At 53.0% G+C, this 20928-nt stretch overlaps 1 protein-coding gene across 4 annotated transcripts in view; it reads right to left on the minus strand.

The window, feature by feature from the left end:
- The window catches only part of znf423 (zinc finger protein 423), a 112864-nt gene extending 94964 nt beyond the window's left edge, over positions 1-17900 (minus strand). For 2 of the 4 annotated variants that reach the window (XM_086163751.1, XM_086163749.1), the window contains exons 1-2: positions 17377-17900; positions 2126-2188 (exon numbers count right to left, since the gene is read on the minus strand). In XM_086163751.1, the coding sequence (XP_086019877.1) occupies positions 2126-2188; positions 17377-17416 (103 nt within the window). In that variant the 5' untranslated portion in view covers positions 17417-17900. The remainder of the gene's footprint in view (positions 1-2125; positions 2189-17376) is intronic. The other 2 variants (XM_086163752.1, XM_086163750.1) reach the window with 1 other exon arrangement.
- Positions 17901-20928: the final 3028 nt, after the last annotated feature.

Consider the following 20928-nt stretch of genomic DNA (forward strand, 5'->3'; position numbering starts at 1 on the left):
GAGTGAAGGGCCAGTGTCCTGTTTTTCCTGCCCCGACCGTCATAGAGCACCGGGAGGGCAGCGTAAGTGCCGTTAATCGGGTCTTTTATTCTCCCACCTCCTCTCACACACGTCTTGACCTCCTTCGCTGGTTGGCCTTTACGCTGGCGTAAACATGAACACACACACACACGCGCACACACACATCACGGTTGGTGTTATGGCGAAATAAATGTTCACAGTGAGTTCAGGTGTACACCGAGCTGAGCTGAGAATCCTGATGTTTGTCATGACCTTTGAATGCACTGTGAGAGCACAGAGTTCAGGGGTCAACACACACACACACACACACACACATATATATATGTGTTTAAGCTTTGAATAAACAATAACACAGTGGGTCTGAGTTCCTCGCCATCAGCACAGGGACGTGACGATCATTTTCCATGATGACTCACTGGCTCCCTTTGCACGCGACTCTGTGTGTGTGTGTCTGTGTCTGTGTGTGTGTGTGTGTATGGGCATGTGTTTGCTGAGTGCACTGTCAGACCAGGGGAGAAGACTATGTGCGGCTCCATCACTCCCGAATACTCCTTTTCCATCCTTGGAAATGTCAGACTGTTTCCCCCCTGGCGCCACACAGATCAGGAGGGGGAAACGACACACGAGGCGTTCAGGGACCTTTGGCCCGAGAGCTGAAAGAAGCAGGGAACCAATGAACGGGTGAATCACAGACTCCTACAGCCTCTCCGTCACTCCTCCACCTCCAACTCTGAAACCCATCGAGATCTTTGGCATCCTATCTGAGCCGAGGTCTGGCCTTTTTTTTCCTACCCCCTCGAGACACACACACACATACACACACGCACGAGATGTGGACAGGCAGGAGGAGAAACAGAATCAGGGAACGGCTGCTCGTGAGAGGGGTTGGGTGAAGTGTGTTTTTATGGGAGGTGAAGCACGCTATCATGGAGGTGCATGTGTGTTTGTGTGTGTGTGCCATGGGATTCTAACTTCCTGCAGGAGCTGACGCACGCAGCATTTCTAGCGAGCCACCCAGGACCTCCGTCAGCACCCCCGTAACACACACACACACACACAGGTAAAAACACAGCCCCCCCCCCCCCCCCGGAGGAGACGGCACGAGATGAAGGCCTCGGCGCATCACACACACCCGAAGGGTCGCGGGCTCCCATCCCTCGTTCCCCCGCAGAGATGAAGGAGGGTCGGGCGGAGACGGCGGCGTGTTTGCCGCGTTCAGCAGGATCTCCTTTCCCTGCCGGGATCCAGGCGGAGGGACCCACTCTGACCTCGCAGGCTACAAACAGGGCCACAGCTGGCACACACACACACACACACACACACACTGAGTTCACAGAAGCATCCGGACGTGACCTCCGTCTGAACACACACACACACACAGGACTCGTGGCAGCCATGACGGTCCGGAGCTTTTGTTTTTTTTTTTTTTTTTTTGTTTTTTTTTGCCGGTCCGGAGCTGCAGGAGCAGCAATCGTTCCGACCCGGTTGCCAGGTCGGGTGAAATGAAGGAAAGGCGCCGGGGTTTTTGTTTCTGCCCGCAAAGATTCAGATGAGTTTGCCGGAGCAGCGGATGGACCTCTGGTCTCAGACCTGAGGAGACCTGATGTTCGAGCGGGCGGCGGGTTTCTGCTTTTTCTCCGATGTGACAAAAAAGGAGGATCCAAGCCTCCGCATGGGGATGGAATACAGATCGGGGAACAAAAAAAAAAAAAAAAAAGGGAAGATCTCTCATACTTCCTCCCTGGATGACACCACACCTTGGAGAGGAGGAGGAGGAGAAGAAGAAGACGCAATCCTCTCTCTCCACCCCACCTCCTCCGGTTTCTCTCCCAGCTCACCCTTTGTCATCTCTCTTTCCACTCGGCTTCACTCCTGAGAGTCTTTCCACATTTTCTCTCTCATTCCTGATAAGTTGCAGCGATCCCCCCGTCCGCCCTCCGCCCACGTCCTCCCCAGCCCCTCGGCGAGGCCTTCAAAAAACCACATGGAATTTATATCACGGACCGAGTCGGGGGAGATCAACATTTTAGCCATTTCTGCTGGAGGAGATCTATCAGTGTGTCTGTCTGTGTGTGTGTGTGTGTGTGTGTGTGTGTTCACTAACCGGTCTGGACAGTTGATTCATCCCAGGTCCCTCTGCACTCCGAAGACTCGCCTTCTTCCACAGCTGAGGACCAGGAGAGAGAGAGAGAGAGAGAAAGTGTGTGTTCAGTGTTTGGTGTCAGAAGCTCCAGGTCCATGCAAGAACATCAAGGTGGAGATGGACCTCAGCTCCATCTCCAGACCACAGCCGGTTCTTCGGCTCTCTGGGGTTCCAACTGGACGTTCATGAATGTTTGGAAATCACGGCGTTGGTTTTATTCGATTTTTAAATACACGCTTGAAGGTATGACCATGAAACCACTGTCGGGGGAGCGTACACACACACACACACACACACACACAAACAGCTGGACGGCGCTGGAATGTGCGTCTGACTTCCTGGGTACGACAGGAAGGAGGGAAGTGCTGCTGGCACACAAACAGGAAGTTGCTCACCGTCACACAATGGAGTTTCCTGCGTAATCCTTCACCTCACACTCGCTCAGCCCCCCCGACATCCCTCCAACTCTTCATGTCTCCTCCAGCTTCCCACCCGACGTCCTCCTCGGCTCCAAGGCCAATTATCAGGTCCCGTGAAAACAAGAAGTTATAAATCTGAGAAGGGTTCCTGTGAAAATACCCGAGCGGAGGAGGATCTCAGCCTCTCCGGTTCTCGGCCACAAACAACCCTGGAACGCCGAGCTTCAAGCGGATGAAGGACGGCAAAGCGGTGAAGGTGAGGAGCTCCTAGAAACCTTGCAGCCCCGCCCATTAGCAGGTACTCCTTGCAGAGAGGCAATTTTAAAAGCGAACCTGTTCACCGGTCGGATGATTTCTTGGGACGAAATAATAATTTATCCTTTATTGATCCCTGTGGGGAAATTGGTTCTCTGCAATGAACCTATCGTGGATGAACCACGAGCAGCAGGCCGCCGTCCACCAGCGCCAGGGGAGCAGTTCGGGGTTCGACAACACTTGGACACACTTGGAGGAGCCGGGAATGTTCGGTTCTGAAGACGATAGCTCTATTTTTCTACCTCCAGCGCTACGTCGCCCCCAAGAGAAGCCTGAGCTCACCTCAGAGGGTTTTCAGGAACATCTACATTTTGGCCTAATATAAGTGAATAGCTAACGGCTGACGGGGTTCTTCATGGATCAAAACACTGCAACCATCTGATAGCAGCTTCCACCTCCATGATCTCCACTTCATCTTCCTCTTCTTGTTTTGGAGGTCGTAGCTTAAGGTGCACGTCACGCCGCCCCCTGCCTTGGTTCCTCGCCGCCTGTGGGAATGTTAAGAGTTCCCCCTGGAGGAGGCGACTTCCTGGAATGAAATTGGAGTTGGAGAGTTCTGAGAGCTTTCCTGTCCAAAGGTAGCTGTCGCCATCCAAGAAAAACCTAGGAACATTCCTCGCCTTCCTTGAAGGAAAATGTCAGGCTTAAGAGAGCGAGCAGATAATCCCTGTGAAGAGCAGACGGGAGATACCGCATGTGCACGTAGCCATTATAACCCTGACGTTCAGAAGATGTTTCGTAACCCAATCCTTGCTTTAAATGTTATCTCCGGGCCGGTGGATCATGAAAGAGAAGCATCTGTAGGAACGTCCAGACCCTCTGGTGTAACTAGAAGCAGAGCCAAGCTAGTGCACTGATGGAGGACCTGACATCTCCACAACATCAGTGTCGCTTTTTCTTTGAGCTCTTGACACCGATCTCATCAAAACTCCCTTCTCCTGTGGGATCTCCAAAGTGGGAGAGTCACTTTTGCTCTTCCTGCAGACATTTGGACTAAAAGATCACAAACACACACAACTAATGAAAAAATAATCCAGAGGAATCCAGAATCCTGAGGCCGAATTCCAGCATTTGGTTCTGGTCTGAGAATTTAAAGGCTGGTCCTGAGGACTAGATGTAGACCGCTAATAAATCTGTTTGAACAGATCCAGCGGAGAAGACCTCCAGACACAACACAAGCAAACACGGCGATACACTTCTTCTTCTGGACACGCCAAAACCTTCTGACACCAGAGTGAGCGAGGATTCTGCATCTGCGGGAGTCGAGAACCTGGGGCGGATTCACCGGGAGGAGGAACCAAGTGCGAGATCTACCTACGAATAGGATGGGGAAAAAAAAAAAAAAAAAGATCTAATTGCGCCAAAACGGCTCTTGCGACGGTTACGAGGAGCTCCAGCGAGCAGAGAGGCGTCCATGCGCTGGTGGTTCCACATCGGATGGAAGCTCCTCCGTCCTGATGAGGCTCCGGGGAATACAGTGTGTTTCATTAGCCGAACCCACATAGCTTTATTTAGACTCCCATATCCTCCCTCCATCCCCCTCTGAGACACACACACCGTTACGATGAACCCTGAGCACACCAGGGGTTCCCAGAAGAATGTGTGTGTGTGTGGGAAGGATTACTCGGGACGCCGACACATGGATACATCCAAATAGAGGAGATAGGTAGCGCGGATGTATTTGTGCGCGTGTGATTCTTCTGGTCTATCTTTGTCGAGACCCATTTGAGCCAGAGCCCCTGGGAGGAGAACATTTCTGGATGTTCTGGTCCCGGGCCCTTCCCTCTGATCGGGCCGGGCTTCTCATCAATTCACGACGGCGTCACTCGTTCATCTTCGCTTCGGGGCGCGAGGAGGGGGCGGAGCTTCTCGCCCTGGATCCATCACAGGTGCGGCGATGGAGACATGCAGCCCTCTCATTCAGACCAAGGGAGACGGTTGTTCGTCTCCATTCGAGATGTGAATTCCAGGGTGAGGGGTTTCTATACCAGGCCCTGTGATTGGCCGGTCCGGGGTCTGTCATAAATATTTCTGGTTCACACACACACACACACACACACACACACCGCCGTGCCCCGTTTCCTGGTCGTCGCTGCCTTTCCTCGTTCCCTTCCCTCCTCCCGCCGTCTCCTGGATCTCTGCTCCTGCTTTGTTCCTCTATCTCTCTCTCTGTCAACCCTTTTATTTTCCCTGCTTCTTCATTGTCCCTCCATCCCTCCCCTCCTCCGGGCCCCTGTCACATCTCTATCTTCCACACCTCCCTCGGCACCTCCGTTCTTCCCCGGTTCTCGCTCTTCATCCCCCCCCCGTTTCCTTTGTCTGGGTGCGTCCCGTGGAAGCAGCCTTAACCTCGGCGAGGAGACTCTTTGTCTTGTTCCTGCCAAACAACACGCACGCTATCAGGGCCGCGTATTCCCAGGGCCACCGCCGGGCCGCCGTTCCCGGGTCCGCGTGACGGGCAGGCGGCCGCAGCCAATGGCGCGACAGCCCGGGCAGAGCGGAGGGGCGGGACGCGAGTCGGAGGAACCAATGATCGGCCTGCGGTTTCCCCCGGAGGGACGGCTGATTGACAACCGCTGCTGGACAAGAGTCAAGAGGGTAATTGTCATCTCTCTCTCTCTCGCTCATCCTAAAACACTTTCTTTTCCATCTCCTCCCTTACTGTCTCCCTCCCCCCTCGTTACTTCCCCTTTTCAACCCACTTCCTGGGCCCCCCCCGCCGCCCCCCCGACCCGCGGCACCCCTGTGGCTGCAGACACAGTCTCTCATTGGCCGCCCTTCCCGTCCCCCAGGAACGACTTTGTGACTCTACTGGCAGCGAGCTGATGCCAATCTCCATCCCCAGCCCGCCCCCCGGGACCCTCCCCAACTTCAATGGCCTGTGTCACACACACACACACACACACACACACACACACACACGCATACACACATGTGTACACTTGTGCACAAACAAACACTTTGAGTCGGGGGACGGGGCCAGAAGCTGATTAACCAAATACTTTTATCAGCACTAAAACTGCTCTCTCTGCCTGCCTGCATTCGGAACAAAACAGCCTTAAAATACATAAACACACACACACACACACACACACACACACACACACACACACATCCCAGCCACTGGCCAGATACACCAGGCTGAGGTTTGGGATGCTGTGTGTGTGTGCATACATGCTTTTGTTTGTGTGTGCAGAGGGACAGAGGTAGCAGAGGGCTTAGATGGATGGTGGAGAGAAGCGGCGCCACAAAGCCTGACGGACAAGCATCGTTGCCCCTTCTCTGTTTTTTTTTTTGTTTTTTTTTCCTTTTTCACCCCTTCATCATTTCTCCACCCCTCTTTAAAACCTTCGCGTTCTCCCCCGGAATAACTTTTCATCACAAACACGAGAAAGCGTTTCATCAAGCGGGTGAAATCTCTCTGCAGAGCGCCACCTGCTGACAGCAGGAAGTTGGCGTGACCCTCGAGTCCAATCCGATATTTTCTACTCCAGTTAGGAATAGGAATAGGAATGATAAAAGGGTTACTAATTCATTCATTCATACATCCATACCGCCACTATCTAGGCTGGAGCCTGTCCCGGCTGTCATTGGGCCGGATAGAAACCATTCATCCTCTCCTTCAAAAATCTCGTAGACCAGGCATGTCCAAAGTCCGGCCCGCGGGCCAAATCCAGCCCGTGTTCAAATTTCCCCCGGCCCGCAGCCCCTGCCATAAAATCGATAATAAAATCTAATTGGGTGCGGCAGCGCATTTTTCTGTTTCGCATTTTAATCTGATCTGTCTAAAATTGAAATAATGAAAAAGACTGCATTTCCCCTTTTTGATAAGGAGTAATACAAGGATTCAGATGGTTTGTACTTCTGAATGATATCACTGTTAGAGTTATTTTCCTGTTCACATGTTTTGAATTTAGAAGTTCAAAGAGAGCATTTAATAGTCAATAAAATGTAATGTTTCAAATGGACATATGTAGGTTTGATTTTATTCCAGACGGACTTTTTCCTCATTTTATGTGGTATTCAAATATGACAGACACAGTAAAAACTTTAGATTTGTGTTCTGTGTTAAGCCATGAAAAGAATGCCAATCGCAATGAATAATGTTATGAAATAGTTGAGTTGTCATCTAATGTTAATGGTTCAAAGAATGTCCGGTTGAATGTTGGCCCTCACACATTTTCCCCTCACCAAATATGTCCCTCTTTGCAAAAAGTTTGGACACCCCTGTCGTAGACCTACAAACATTCACCTTCTCGTTCACTCACCGTGGAGACCCACGACCATTCATTCCCACTCATACGTGCACCAGATCCTCAGGGAACACAAGGCGAGGGGGTGAAAGCGCTACTCCAAGGTGAGACCTCCTCACTCCACGTGATGAACCTGACACCAAATGTTCAAACCTTCTCCAAACTTCACATCACATGAACGTCTGAACATTTCCAGATGTTCCTCCTCCATGTGTCCTCCACTCCTTCGGAGTGTTATGGTGGGGTCTCCGAGTCAGTTCATCAAATCTACGTCAGCTCGGCTTCCAAGAAGTCCTCCGGACTTTGATGACGACCCAGTTCCGAAAGCGTGGACGCACCAGTCCGCTCTGAAGCTTTGCCATCGAACACAACGGAGCTCCACCGCACGCGCTCAGATGTTCATTGAAGTGTGTGATCCGTGCAAAATTCACATATTATGATTTCTCCGTGCTCCGGTTCCCCGGTAACGTGGCCACGTTCTGCTGCAGACACGGCCCGCTGGACCCTGATGCTCTCTGGTGGATTTTCCCTTCGCCCTTCCAGACCTCGACCTCGACCTCTCCGCTCCGGCCGTACGTAAGGTGAGGTGAGGTGAGGTGAGGTGAGTTATGCTCCGACGGAGGCCGCCGTGCCGTCTCATCCTATCCTATCCCAACGTTCTTTGTTTCTCTGAGTGTTCGGTATTCCCCAACTCCAGCCTGGCTAAATAAACCTACATGATTAAAGATGTTTACTTTCCTCTCTTGAATCAGTGAAAATGTAATCATCTCGCTCTGCACATATATAAAGGCCGAGCGGCGCAGCAGGAGGCCAACCAGCCTCTCGTGCCACATTTGTTTGTCTCAGTCGCAGAGAAAGCGGCAAAAAAAGGGGGGTTGAGGCGAAGGGAGGAGATAAGGAGGGGGGAAGAGAGGACAATTCTCCTGGAGGACATTGACTCTGGGGGGAAAGGTCCGGGAAACGCTGGAATAGAAGTTCCCCCATCTATTCTCTCATTATCTGCAACGCTTATCCTGCACTCACAAGGGGGCGGAGCTTATCCCTGCTATGATTGGCCGGGAGGAAGGGTGCACTCTGGACCAATCACAGGGACACATATACAGGACTGTCTCAGAAAATTAGAATATTGTGATAAAATTCTTTATCTTCTGTAATGCAATTACAAAAAAAAAAAATGTCATACATTCTGGATTTTATTACAAATCAACTGAAATATTGCAAGCCTTTTATTATTTTAATATTGCTGATTATGGCTTACATCTTAAGAAAACTCAAAAATCCTATCACAAAATATTAGAATATCATAAAAAAGTAATTTTTGTTTTTTTTAATTGCGTTGCAGAAGATAAAGAATTTTATCAAAATATTCAAATTTTCTTAGACAGTCCTGTAGAGACATACAACTATACACACATCTGGACAATACAGAGTTTCAATGAACCTCCTGCTTGTGTTTGGATTGTGGGAGGAACCTGGAATCCAACCAGGGACCTGCTTGCTGAGAATCCGCAGTGCTAACCACTGCACCGCCGTGCTGCCTGAAGCACACACACACACACACACACACACACACACACAGGTCGAATCAAATTTAACAATCAAAGACCTCGACTCAAACGCATTGACAAACTGTGGAGACCAGTCCAACCGTGAGGTATTGGAGACATCATGCACGCACACGCGCACACACACACACACACACACACACACACACACACAGGCATACATGCACACACACAGAAGGCTGGAGCTTGGGTGCATAATTGCCTCCTCTTGTCGTACAGACTGGGGAGCGCCTTTAACTGAAGACACCAATTTCACGCTTTGGCATTATTTAGCTTGATACAAACTTGATTAGGCTTTACAGGAGGAGAGGAAGCGAGGAGGAGGAAGGAGAGGAAGGGGGGTAATAAATAGCTTTGCGTCATGCCGCATTGCTGGCAGACAGATTAACTCCCCCCGTCATGCTCCCGGGAATCCCAAAGAGGATCCACCCGAGGGGCCTGGGGGGGGTCGGGGGGTCGAGGGGTCGAGGGGTCGGAACGTGGCGGCGCGTTTGTTCGTCACGCGCCTCGTCACGCACGGCAATCACCTCGAGGCCTCGGGACGCAACTTCAGGCTGGACGTGAAAATTGAGATCTGGAACAGCTGGACAGGTCCCGCATCTGCGGTCCGTTCGTGAAGCAGGAGGAGCTGCAGTTCGAGCCTGACCTCAGCGTCCTCCTGCGACCTTCTTCTTCTTCACTGGGCTTCAGAGGTCTACACATCCAATCAGCTGCCTCCATCGAAAACCCTCGCCTCTCACACCATCTCACTTCCTGTCCTCTCCCCCTCCATCCATACACCTCCTTTCACATCTTCCTCTAGACCTCCTCCAACCTCAGCATCCTTCAGCCCAGATCTTCTCCATCCCTCCTCTGTCCATGTCCAAACCATCTCAGTGTGACTTTATCTCCTGATCCTCTCCATTCCCCAAAGAGGAACCTCCACATCTCCATCTCTGCCGCCTCCAGCTCAGCCTCGCATCTTCTCCTCAGCGTCACCGAACCAGATACGTGGAGATCCCTGTCTAACTTCCTCTTGATCGCCACCAGAGCGAACAAGCAGGGGCCCAGAACAGATCCCTGATGCTTTCTACCACCATTTTCCGTATTTTAATAGAAGAAGATATACAGAAATGTGGGAATTTGAAATACATTTTCAGGTATTTAATGCAAAATAATTGCATCAATGACAGTCTTTTTGGCCAAGGTTTGAGTGCATCCAGTCCCTCCCTCTCTCCTCATCTCTCTCTCTCTCTCCATCTCCACAGGGAGAATCACTTGGTTTTTGACCGGGAGGTGAATGAAAAGGAGTTTAAAAAAAACCCAACTGGTGGCCGCAGCATCCGTCGAAAGTGGGTTTCGCTACAAAGACCCTGCAAAAGTGTCCGATCAGAAAAAGGAGCACGTCGTCGTGATCGCGCCTCCGCCGCCGAGGACGGGACGCCTCAGCCGGGTCTGGGCACCGTGCGGGGCTGCCAGAGGTGCAGAAGGTTTGAGAGACAACTAGACAAACTACACAAAGACGGAATATAGATCTCATATCGCCAGTGTTGGAATAAACTGAAACCAAACTCTGTCCTCTGGTGACTCCAGACAACGCTTGCTGACACTCAGATGTGTGATGCTGGTTGCACACGTGCACGGCAGCGGCGCTAAATGGCAATACGTTCTGAGGCTGGGTCAAAGGTCAAATATACTGCCATTGCCAGGGCAAAGGGTGGTACATTGGGATTTTGTGGTTCTGCAGGGAACACTTGGAATTGTTCTCCGAAGTCGGAGGCGGCGCAGAAAAGGAGAACTTCGGATCGACGGGTGGCGCAATTATTATTCACAAAAATCAGAAGGCACTGAGATGACCCTTCAGACGTTCACAGACACACACACCGGTTCTGCTCCGGTCCGGTCAAGGGAGGGGGACCTTCACAGCAGATCAATCTTCTTTGCAGCTCCTGAGCGTTGAGGGTCATCATATTTAAAGGTTTAACAAGAACACGTGAGAAATGGCTAAGTAATTAAGTAGTTAACTGATTAATTAGTTACTAATTATAGCATTCACTGCAAGTCAAGACGTCTTCATCGGAGACGCAAGGAATAGTTAATAACTCAACACACACACACACATACACACACACACACACACACACGCACACGGGAAACATGGAAGGGTCCATGTCCTCTGGGACTGACAGTGGGCGGATACTGTCTCGCCAGGCTGGGAGTGGATTGACAGCGCAAGTGTGTGTGTGTGTGTGTGTGTGTGTGTGTGTGTGTGTGTGTGTGTGTGTGTGTGTGTGTGTGTGTGTGTGTGGGAGAATTTGTGGCTGATGAACAAGGGTAGCCAAAGAGCAGCAATGCCATACCTCCAGTCATTGAAGCCTTGGTGTCACACACACACACACACACACACACACACACACACACACACAGGAAAGCAGTATAAACTGCGTGATTTGAATCGTCTATCTTCTCAAATCTTCTAAATGCAGCCAGTATCCAGATGGGTCTTCAGATGCTGCAGTTGTCAAGGATTTGACTCGCGAGTGTGATTATTGTAGGAACCCTATGACGTGTCACCGGTGCTTCTTCGAAGGACACACCCCGTTCCAGACGTCTGAGAGCACGTCTGTAAATCTGGTTTCTAACTGTTACGAGTGTGAGGGTTTCCTATCCCAGAGGGAGTTTGGGTCCAGGCCCCGCCCGGCAGGAACGTGGCCAGAGAAAAAGACGTGTAGCTACTTTTTATAAGATGATCACGCCAAAGAAGCCATTGATACTCATCCCAAAACAAATCCCAGATCAATTCGTTGTCTATACCAAGATCACCTGGATCCACCGTTACAGGTCTCCGGTCCATCACACGGACACATATGGAGACCATTCACCCCCTCCTACAGACATCTGGACAATATAGAGTCTCCAATGAACCTCCTGCATGTGTTTGGACCGTGGGAGGAACCCGGAGAACCTACGCAGACACGGGGGAGAACACGACCCTCTGCTACGTTATGGCGGATGTGCTTACGATTGCGCTTTCATAAAGAACTGTATAATTTGGTCTACTATAAACTACATTTTAAGTCATTTCAGAAGCATCCACAAGGCACCCGAAGGAATGGAGGTCAGCGGTCGGAGGCAGGAGCTCCGTTCATCTGTATCGGATCTGCTCCCGGGGACACTGGATTGATAAGAGGACGCTCGTCCATGAGGCCACAAATGAAATCTGCTTTTCTGCTGAGGACTTTTGCAGAAGAGTTGACCCCAGCATGGCATCCTATTTTCCAAGAGCTCGTGGACGCACGAATCATCCCCACGCGTTTGTGTAAATGACAGGGTGAACGCTCGTGTGTCGAGACGAGTCCCCGCGATGGATCCGACCACGGCTGGGATAGGCTGCGCCCCCCCCCAGGATGATGAACGAATGAACGAACGAAGCGTCGAGCATCAAGCTCGGGACAGTTCATCTCCATCTCCTTCCTCCACTCTATGCTTTTCCTGTCTTCCTCTACCTTCATCCTCACATCTGCCTCTCCCATTAGCGGCGGCTCTTTCTCCTCCTCTGGCTGAGAGCAGACATTTTCAGATGTTTCTCAGAAAGCGGACTCCTCTGGTTTCATGCTGAAAAAACCCTGCAGAGCGTCACATGACTCTGTTCCTACTCACGCTCGCCATTTTCGTCCTGCGCTTTGTTTGTGTTGTTGTCCGTACAGTCGCACTGAGCTGAAAGGTTGTGTTGGCGCCGCATAAAGGCCTGCTGAACCATTAAATGGCTTTCTGAGAGCTTTGTTAGGAATTCCATTGACTGCCCAGCGGGGAATGGATTTGAGTTTTCATTTTTTTAATGGAACAAAACAAGCTAATGTAATTGGTGATTGTCGGAACCCAGCAGCACTTTGCATTGTACCAAACGGGACTCGCATTGATCTACATTCAATTAGAACCAGATTAGCGCACACTTGAAGGCTCCGAGTCCAAAAGAACCCGGTCCGACTGATTCTGAAAAGGTACGTTTGCAAAGACGCGGCGGGTGGCGGTGAACACGGGCGTCTTCACCCTCCAGTCGAGTCGACGCCGCGCGGCGAACTCCTCCGTTCGCCGGAAAAATAACGACACATCCGGGTCGTCGGGAACAATCCAATATGGCCGCCGGTCGGAGGAGGGAAACAGCCCGGATCGTGACGACAAGATGTCGGAAGAGTTAAAACTGACAACGAAATAAGACAGATCTGCATCGGAAATGTTAAGAATAATATGTTCATAAGTATTGATGTTTGCCGTTTAATTTAACAGTGCGGTTTTCGTCTAATTTGCACTCTGTTATTATTAATTTGTTCATTTCATGTCTTCTGGATTCCCCTGTCAGTCCAGTACAAGTCAGAGAACCCTGACTTCATGCGTGTCAAGAAGAAGGGCCGTCATTGGACGAGAGGCGGGGCTCACCCCGGACCGCCCAGTCAAAGGGCTTCTTATAGAAACATACAAGCACTCACCCTCTCATTCACACGTGAGAGAGAAACAACCTTTCACTCTGTCATTCGCACGTTATTTCCAGACAAAAATCCTCCAAACGGCACGTACAGACATGCAGCCGTCCTCCCGCTCATCCCACACGGAGACATACAACCGACGTGCACGTCACACGAGTTCCCGTGAAAGCGTAAAAAAGACCTCGCCTCGGAGGAGGCGCCAGGAGGGTTCTAGAAGCTGAAGAAACCAGCGGTTCCTCCGCTGTGCCAACGCACCAGAAACAGCCTCGTTCCTGCAAATGTTCTGCAAAAAGTTCCCGCAGCGAGGACGGGGCCACGGGAGCGGAAGGAGCCGCCGTCGACAGTTTAAGAGGAGACGGGCAGATTTCACCTCCGTGGATAACTGTGATGTGAACAGGTTGTGGAGAGGAGGAGGAGAGAGAGAGAGAGAGAGAGGGGCAGCGAGGGAAACTCGGAGAAAGGAGGAGATGGAGTGGAAATGATGACATTAGCTCGGAGGAGCTCCCTCTGCCTCTTCGTCAAACGGCTCATTTGGCTGCACTCACTTTAAACAACGCTCTAAACAAACCAGAACGCACACTAAAAGCAAAACCCCTCTCCTCCACCCTCCACCTCCCTGTCACAGGCACTCCGCTCCCGTTTAATGTCCTGCAAATGAAGCGGATTTATTAATGTGTAATTAAGTAATAATCATCACTACATAATGCATGAGAGACTCAGGGGGCCGAGAGCTGAGAGGAGAGAGGGAGGGAGCGGGAGGGAGGGAGGGATGGAGAGGCTGCCGAGGCAGACAGGAGATTCTCGCTGTCTCGCCTCGCTAAAGACACACATTAAAAACAGATTAATCCGCTGAAATAATATTTTGATAAGAGGGAAGCTCTCGTCTCCCTCCTCCTCCTCCTATCACGTGCCTCCGACGGCACGCCGTTCGTCCGAGTTCAATTAACGGGGCCGCAATTAGCCAGCGCTAATGAGCGCTTAATCACCGCCAGGGTGAATAATCCACCGCCGCGGCTCGGTTTCCTGGACGCCGGCGGGCCGTTTCACCGGATTACAGCACAATATTCGGCCTGCCCTAAATCTGGATTTGAACCGCTGGTGTCAAACATGAGGGGCCGACTGCGTGACGCCGAGACCTGACCCTGAGGGACGCCGCCGGAACAACCCAGAACCGGCAGAGACGTCCAGACGCAGCAGAGGAACCACATGTGTCTAACTCAGCTTCTTCTTCTAACCTGCTCTGAGAGGTCGCACCAAGAGGAGAAACGCCGACTAGAATCCACCAAAGTTCTCCCGGAGCCAGGCGTCCCCCCCCCCCTTCCCGCCGCCGCCGCCACCACAGGCGGATGTGAGGTTAACAGACGGAGGAGTGGAGGAGTCACGGCCGGCCAATCGGTTCTCCTCCAGAAACCTGTCACCTGTGAAATCAACAAAAACCGGTCTCGCCGCCCTGAACCCGGGGCGCGGGCGGGAGACGGCGCTTCTCTGAGATTGCTTGGCGCGCCCGGCGGCCGGTCAGAGTCGGCTGAGCAGGTGAAGGACGGGCGGACATGGAAACACGGATAATCCCCCCGGTGATGCTCACCTCGTTTTGGCCTCCATCGCGCCCCCCCTTCCGCTCACCTGCCCCTCGATACCCCCGAGTGCCTCTCCGCCCCCCTTTGCCCGCCATCTCCAACCCCCCCCACACACACACACACACCCCACACACACCTCCACCCCTCTACATCTTCCCCTAATGTCAGGTCTTGCCAAGCTGTCAGTGGGGCAAGGTGTGAGGGGGAGATAGCAAAACACACACACACACACAAACACACATAAACACACATAGATGTACCATCGCACATGCTTATGCAAGCTGGACTCCAAAGACTGTGTTACCTTAGCTGAGCGCGCGCGCACACACACACACACACACACACACACACACACACACACACACACACACACACACACACACACACACACACACACACACACACACACACACACACACACACACACAGCTTTGCTTCACTTGGCTGCCTAACTAAAGCTAAGCTCTGGTTATCCAGGCTGCTGAGACCAGACTGCTTTGGCGACACACACACACACACACACACACACACAAAGGTTCGCCAGGCGTGCAAACGCAAAAACAAGAAGGTAGATCTTGTGAGCTCTGAGCACACGCACTTACACATACACACACACACACACACACACACAAACAGGTTCGCCATGCGTGCAAAAGCAAAAACAAGAAGGTAGATCTTGTGAGCTCTGAGCACGCGCACACACACACAGACACACACACACACACACACACACACACACACACAGCGAAAGGCCAATGACGGAGCTCTGCTGGTCCACAGCGGTGGATTTGTCCTCTGCCAGGCGTGGACTCAAGCAGGGAGCTCCATCAGCTCCCCCGCCATGACGAAGAGGAGCTCAACCCACCATTTGCTTCTCATCCAGCTCCACGGAAGTTCACGCGTTCACATTTCTCCTCACACCCGCTCATTTCAGGTAAACCCGACTCGAACCCTGGCCCCGGACTCTCGGTCCAGTTTTTGAGAAGCGACCTCAGCCGGACAAAATGCAGGTGTGTGTTTTCTGCAGGAGATCCATGAGGTGACAAACTGCTTCCAACACTGACATTCCAGCTCTTCATCACAGAAGAGTTTGAAGCACAATCAAGGCTGTTGCTGCAAGTCAGAGTTTGGTGGAGAATGTGGAAGGTGCAGCTGAGGAACTTTCAGAACCTGAGCTGGAGATGTTTGAGGTCCCAGACAACACTTTCACACTACACTGTGTGTGTGTCTGCAGGGTTTAACAGTCTGTGGCCACTGTTCAGCTCCGTGTGTGTGTGTGTGTGTGTGTGTCTTAATAAGAGCTCATAGATCTAATGACTCCAGGCCACATGTTGACCAGGAAGACACTGGACGTTTCATCTGGAGTTGAGTCCAGGCTACCACATCTTCACCTTTTCCAACATTCACCCATTCATCATCTCCACCGCTCATCCTGCGCTCGGGGTCGGGGGGGATGGAGCCTATCCCAGCCGTGATTGGACGAGAGGTGGGGTTCATTTTGGACCCCTCCATCACAGAGAAACATATAGACAATGCGGGGTCTCCACTGAACCTCTTGCATGTGTTTGGACTGTGGGAGGAACCCGGAGAACTGTGAGGAACCCACTCAGATACATGGAGGACATGGAGACTCCACGCCGAAAGGCCCCCTGTGGGGATCCAAGCGGGGACCTTCTGCGAGGAAGAGGTTCTCACCTCTGCGACCTCACACGCTTGTTGTCGTCGTCGTTCTGGTGGACCCGCTTTCTCCTAGCCTGGTTCCTCATCTCAGAAACCCCCGTCCTGTTCAAGCCCTCCCACCTGTCACAGCCGAGCGTCGTTACGACTTCAACCTCCGCCACCTGGAGCAGGGCTTTCACGGAGAAGGGCGACCGACAGCGGGCCGTCCCGTCCCGTCTCTGAGCTTCCTTCAGAGAAGCAAAAACGCCCAAAACACCCCCACCCTCCACCTCCTCCTCCTCCTGGAGAACCTGCAGGAGAACATGACGGCCTCTCTTCCTGGACAGCCACAAGCCTGGGGGGGTCAGCGGGGTGGAGGAGATGGGGGAGGGGGTGGCCACCACATGGTCGGCCCATCCCTTCGCCCATCTGGGTTCCATAAAGGAAACACGGAGGCCAAGGCCAGGGCGCCCCCTCCCCCTCCCTGCATGATGCCCGCTCAGCCGTGCACGGCGGGACTGACATTTAGAACCACCAGAGAAACCTCCTTTTAGAAGGAGAGGGGGGGCACACACAAACTCCCACATTTAGTTTTGCAGCTTTTATTTTGAAAAGTGTGTGAGAAAACACGCAACAATACACTTTCTCAAAGTGTGTGTGTGTGTGTGGGGCGTGGGGGTCAAATGAGTCTAATTACAACCACGTTCCTCAGTGGAAGCGGGACCTGCGAGTGCATCCAGCGGACCCTCGCAGATCGATTTCCAATATCGATAGGAAGGCGCCCGGATCGATGAGCGAGGAGCCGGTGACTCTTTGACCCGCCTGAGAAACTAACCCGGAGAGCGGCGAGCGGAGCCCGGGAGGAGGCGGCGGGGGGGCCCCCGGGAGGAGGAGGAGGCGGCGGGGGCGGGGGGGCCCGGAGCGGGCTCCGACCGTGCGGGCTCCGGGAGCCGCGGCTTACCTTTAACGCTGCGCGGCTTGGCCTGTTTCCTCCTCGACATCGCGGCTCCTCTCAGCTCCGCTCCGTGTTTTCGGCCGTGCGGGAGGCGCAGCCCGCTCTCCTCCTCTTCCTCCCCGCCTGTTGCAATGCGGCAGCTCCGGTTCTCCGAGCCGGCGGAGGTGCGGGGGTCTGCGGGCGGCTGCGGGTGGACCGGCCGGCGCGGAGGCTCCGCGGCTCCGGACGCCCCCCTCTTCTTCTTCTTCTTCTTCTTCTTCCTCCTCCTCCCGCCGGTCGGTGCGCGGCTGCGGCCGTGCACGTCGGAGCGTCTCTCCAAGCGTCGCTTCCGGTGCACACGCCGACTTCCTCCAGGTGAACCGGGTGTGTGCGTACACGCAGAAGAGGAAAGGGGGGGAAAGAAAAAAAAAAGAAAAAAAAACACACACACACACCTGAGCGTGTGCGAGGCGGTTGTGTCGGGTCGGTGAGTGTGTGTGTTTTGTTGTTTTTAAAAAAAAAAATAAAATTAAAAAAAAAAAAAAAGACGCGGACACCGGCGGCCGAAGCGCAGCCGGGCTCGGACCGGACTTCCTCCGCGCCGAGCGGGTCTACTTTATCGGGACGGTGTCACTCCGCCGTCCGGAGCCGAGCCGAGCTCTTAGCTGCGGTTGTGCGCGCACACACGCACACGCACACGCACGCACACCCTGCGCGTCTCCAACCGGCGTGCGCCGCGCCAAAGGCCGGTGTTATTCGGTGAACGTCCCGGCGCGGAGCCCGGAGTCTGTGGCGGTCTCTAACCCTCCGCTAGCCTCTGTCTCCCTGCTTTTTCTTTGTCCTGACTCTGGCTACCAGGCTCCCTCCTCCTCCTCCTCCTCCTCTTCCTCCTCCTCTGCCTGCCTCTGCTGGCGGGGCTGCGGCGCAGACACACATAATAAAGCCAAGGCAGGCAGAGCTTGGCTGGAAATGTAGCCGCGTCCCAGCAGGGGGATGTGAGAGAAGGGTCCCGGCGGGGGAGCGCTCTGATCCCGCAGGGAGCAGCTCGGCACAGCCCGGGTTGGCTGAGGCGGAGAGGCAGGAGAGAGAGGCGGGCTGGGCTGTGCGGAGAGGAGGAGGAGGAGGAGGAGGAGGAGGAGGAGGAGGAGGAGGAGGAGGAGGAGGAGGAGGGAGATGGAGGAAGAGTTAGGCAACAGCGCCCAGCTGTGGGAGGATGGTGCAACTGCAAAGGGGAGAAGGAGGAGGGGAAAACGTGGAGGTGGATCAGGCTGCGGAGGTGCAGCCGCCTGAGAGCTGCGGGAGGAACACCTCCTGGGGTCCCGCAGCTTCTCAGACATCCGAGGCTTCTGCTCGTCCTGCGGCTTCCCGGATGTCCGAGCTGCTCCTGCAACCTCTCAGACCTCCAAGATGTTTCTGCTTCTCCTCAAAACAGTCAGATTTTGTTCCACCAGACCAGCGTTGAACATGGAGCACCTTCACGGACACACCTGGTCCGCTGCATCGCTGTGGTTCCGACCAGAACTTTGTATTTTTCTCTAATTCTTTCCTTTTTTTGTATTTATTTCTGATCTCATTGTTTTTGTGACTAACGAATATGGTCCCGTTGCATTTCCAAGTATGAACTGAGAACTTCACACACACATGCATCCTGTGGATTCATCTGGACACACAGGAGGAACCAGGGGTGTCGGTGGTCGTTCGTGTGTGTGTGTGTGTGTGTGTGTGGAGGGGGGGTTTGGATGAATAGCCCTGCATGGAGCACACCTCCACCCCCGAGGAGCTCGCTCTACACCGGGTGGAGGTTCTCCAACTGTGTGAGACAAGTAGCGACTGACGGCTTACAGGGATCACCGACCTCTTCTGCAGATGAGGAAGATTTGTGATCTCTTTAGAAGACACTTTCACACACACACACACACCTCGCTGCACGTTCCAGCCCACAGACACAAAGTTCATGCACGTCGTCATTCAGCTGGGAGATCTATGCAAACCTAAAGGTACTTCTTCTTTCAGCTTTTCCTTTCAGGGGTCGCCACAGCAAATCAACTCTCTCCATCTAACCCTATTCTCCATATCCTCCTCTCTCACACCAACTACCTTTGCAAACCTAAAGCAACCCTTTCTAATTGTGCAGTCATCATGACTAAAAGTAATCTGAGTACTGAGACGCCGTGCACGTCACTCACCACACATCTGTGGCAATACAAGTGAAGACCCTCAGGTGTGTGTGTGTGTGTGGGGGGGGGTTGATCTCACTTCCTGTTGGCGAGGAGTGAAAACCATCTTCCACGTAAAGTGTAATTGAACATATGTGTGTGTGTGTGTGTGTGTGTGTGTGTGAGAGCGGCGTCTCCCTCAAAGCCCCTTTCTTTCCAGCAGAAAGGGAGAGACGCGTCTGTGGACAATATAAAGCAGACAAAGAGGGGAAAATGAAAATCACTGGGTGCTTTGTTCTTCGCTCCCCGGTCCAACTGAGTGCTCTCTGACCGCAGCTGAGCTTTTCCATGCCCCCCACCCCAACACCCCACCCCAACACCCACCCACCCCGACCTCCTCCTGCCCCCCCACCCCCGCCTGTCTGTCTGTCTTTCTCTCTCCTCCCTGGCTCTCTGTGGTTGTCATGGATAACTGGGTAAAGTGGAGCTCCCTGCGCTGACCAGCAGGACCACTGCCCTCTGCAGATTGAGCCTCCTGCCCCCCCAAACCCACCCTGTCCTCCTGTGGAGAGACAGAGCAGCCTTTAAGATCACCCCCCCCACACACACACACACACACACACTGGGCTTTTGGAAGATGGGGGGCTCTTGTCTGCACCCCCACCCCTTCATCCCACACCATTCCCCCCCTATCAAATGATTGAACACCAGGAGACCTGTGTGTGTGTGTGTGTGTGTGTGTGTGCGCGCTCCCCCAACGTGACTGCCGCTGGCATAGAGGGCCAAAAGCCCTCACACAGTGGTTGGTCCACCCCCCCCCCCCCTTCCTCCCCTTCACCCCCCTCCCCCCGCCCTCGTTTCAGCCGGTAAATACAAAGAGTGGGAAAAAAGGGAGCCCACATTACAAGCTCCTTAAGGGTCAAGGACAGGCCCCAGCCTGAAAGGCTTCTAAGAGTCGTATTGTTGAATCACATAGCTTGCGATTACACCCTCTGTCATCTCGGCGCGGATTTGACTTCCTCACACGCGCGCATGCACGCACACACACACACACACACACACACACACACACATGCGTGCAAGCGAGGCAAGAAAAACATCCAAGTAGCAGCGGGCCAGGAGACATCAGGGACAGGGACAAGGACCAGAACCTGGATCAGGGTCTGGACCAGGACCTGGAATTTGGTTCGGATTTGGCTTTGGGATTTCACACCTGAGAGGCACAGGGTTTGGAGCGGGGGAGATTACCAAGGAGAGAATAAGACGCAAAGGGTTTTCATGGAAACTTCTACTGCAGACGTAGGCATGGTGGTGGGCACAGAACTCCAGACATCTGTGTGTGTCTGTGTGTGTGTGTGTGTGTGTGTGTGTGTGTGACAGTTTCTGATGAAGACAAGGCTTGTCTTATATTTCACTTCGCAGA

Source organism: Fistularia commersonii, chromosome 17, assembly GCF_037954325.1.
Source record: "Fistularia commersonii isolate RoL2024-O1a breed Wild chromosome 17, RoL_Fcom_v1.0, whole genome shotgun sequence".
Lineage (NCBI taxonomy): Eukaryota > Metazoa > Chordata > Actinopteri > Syngnathiformes > Fistulariidae > Fistularia > Fistularia commersonii.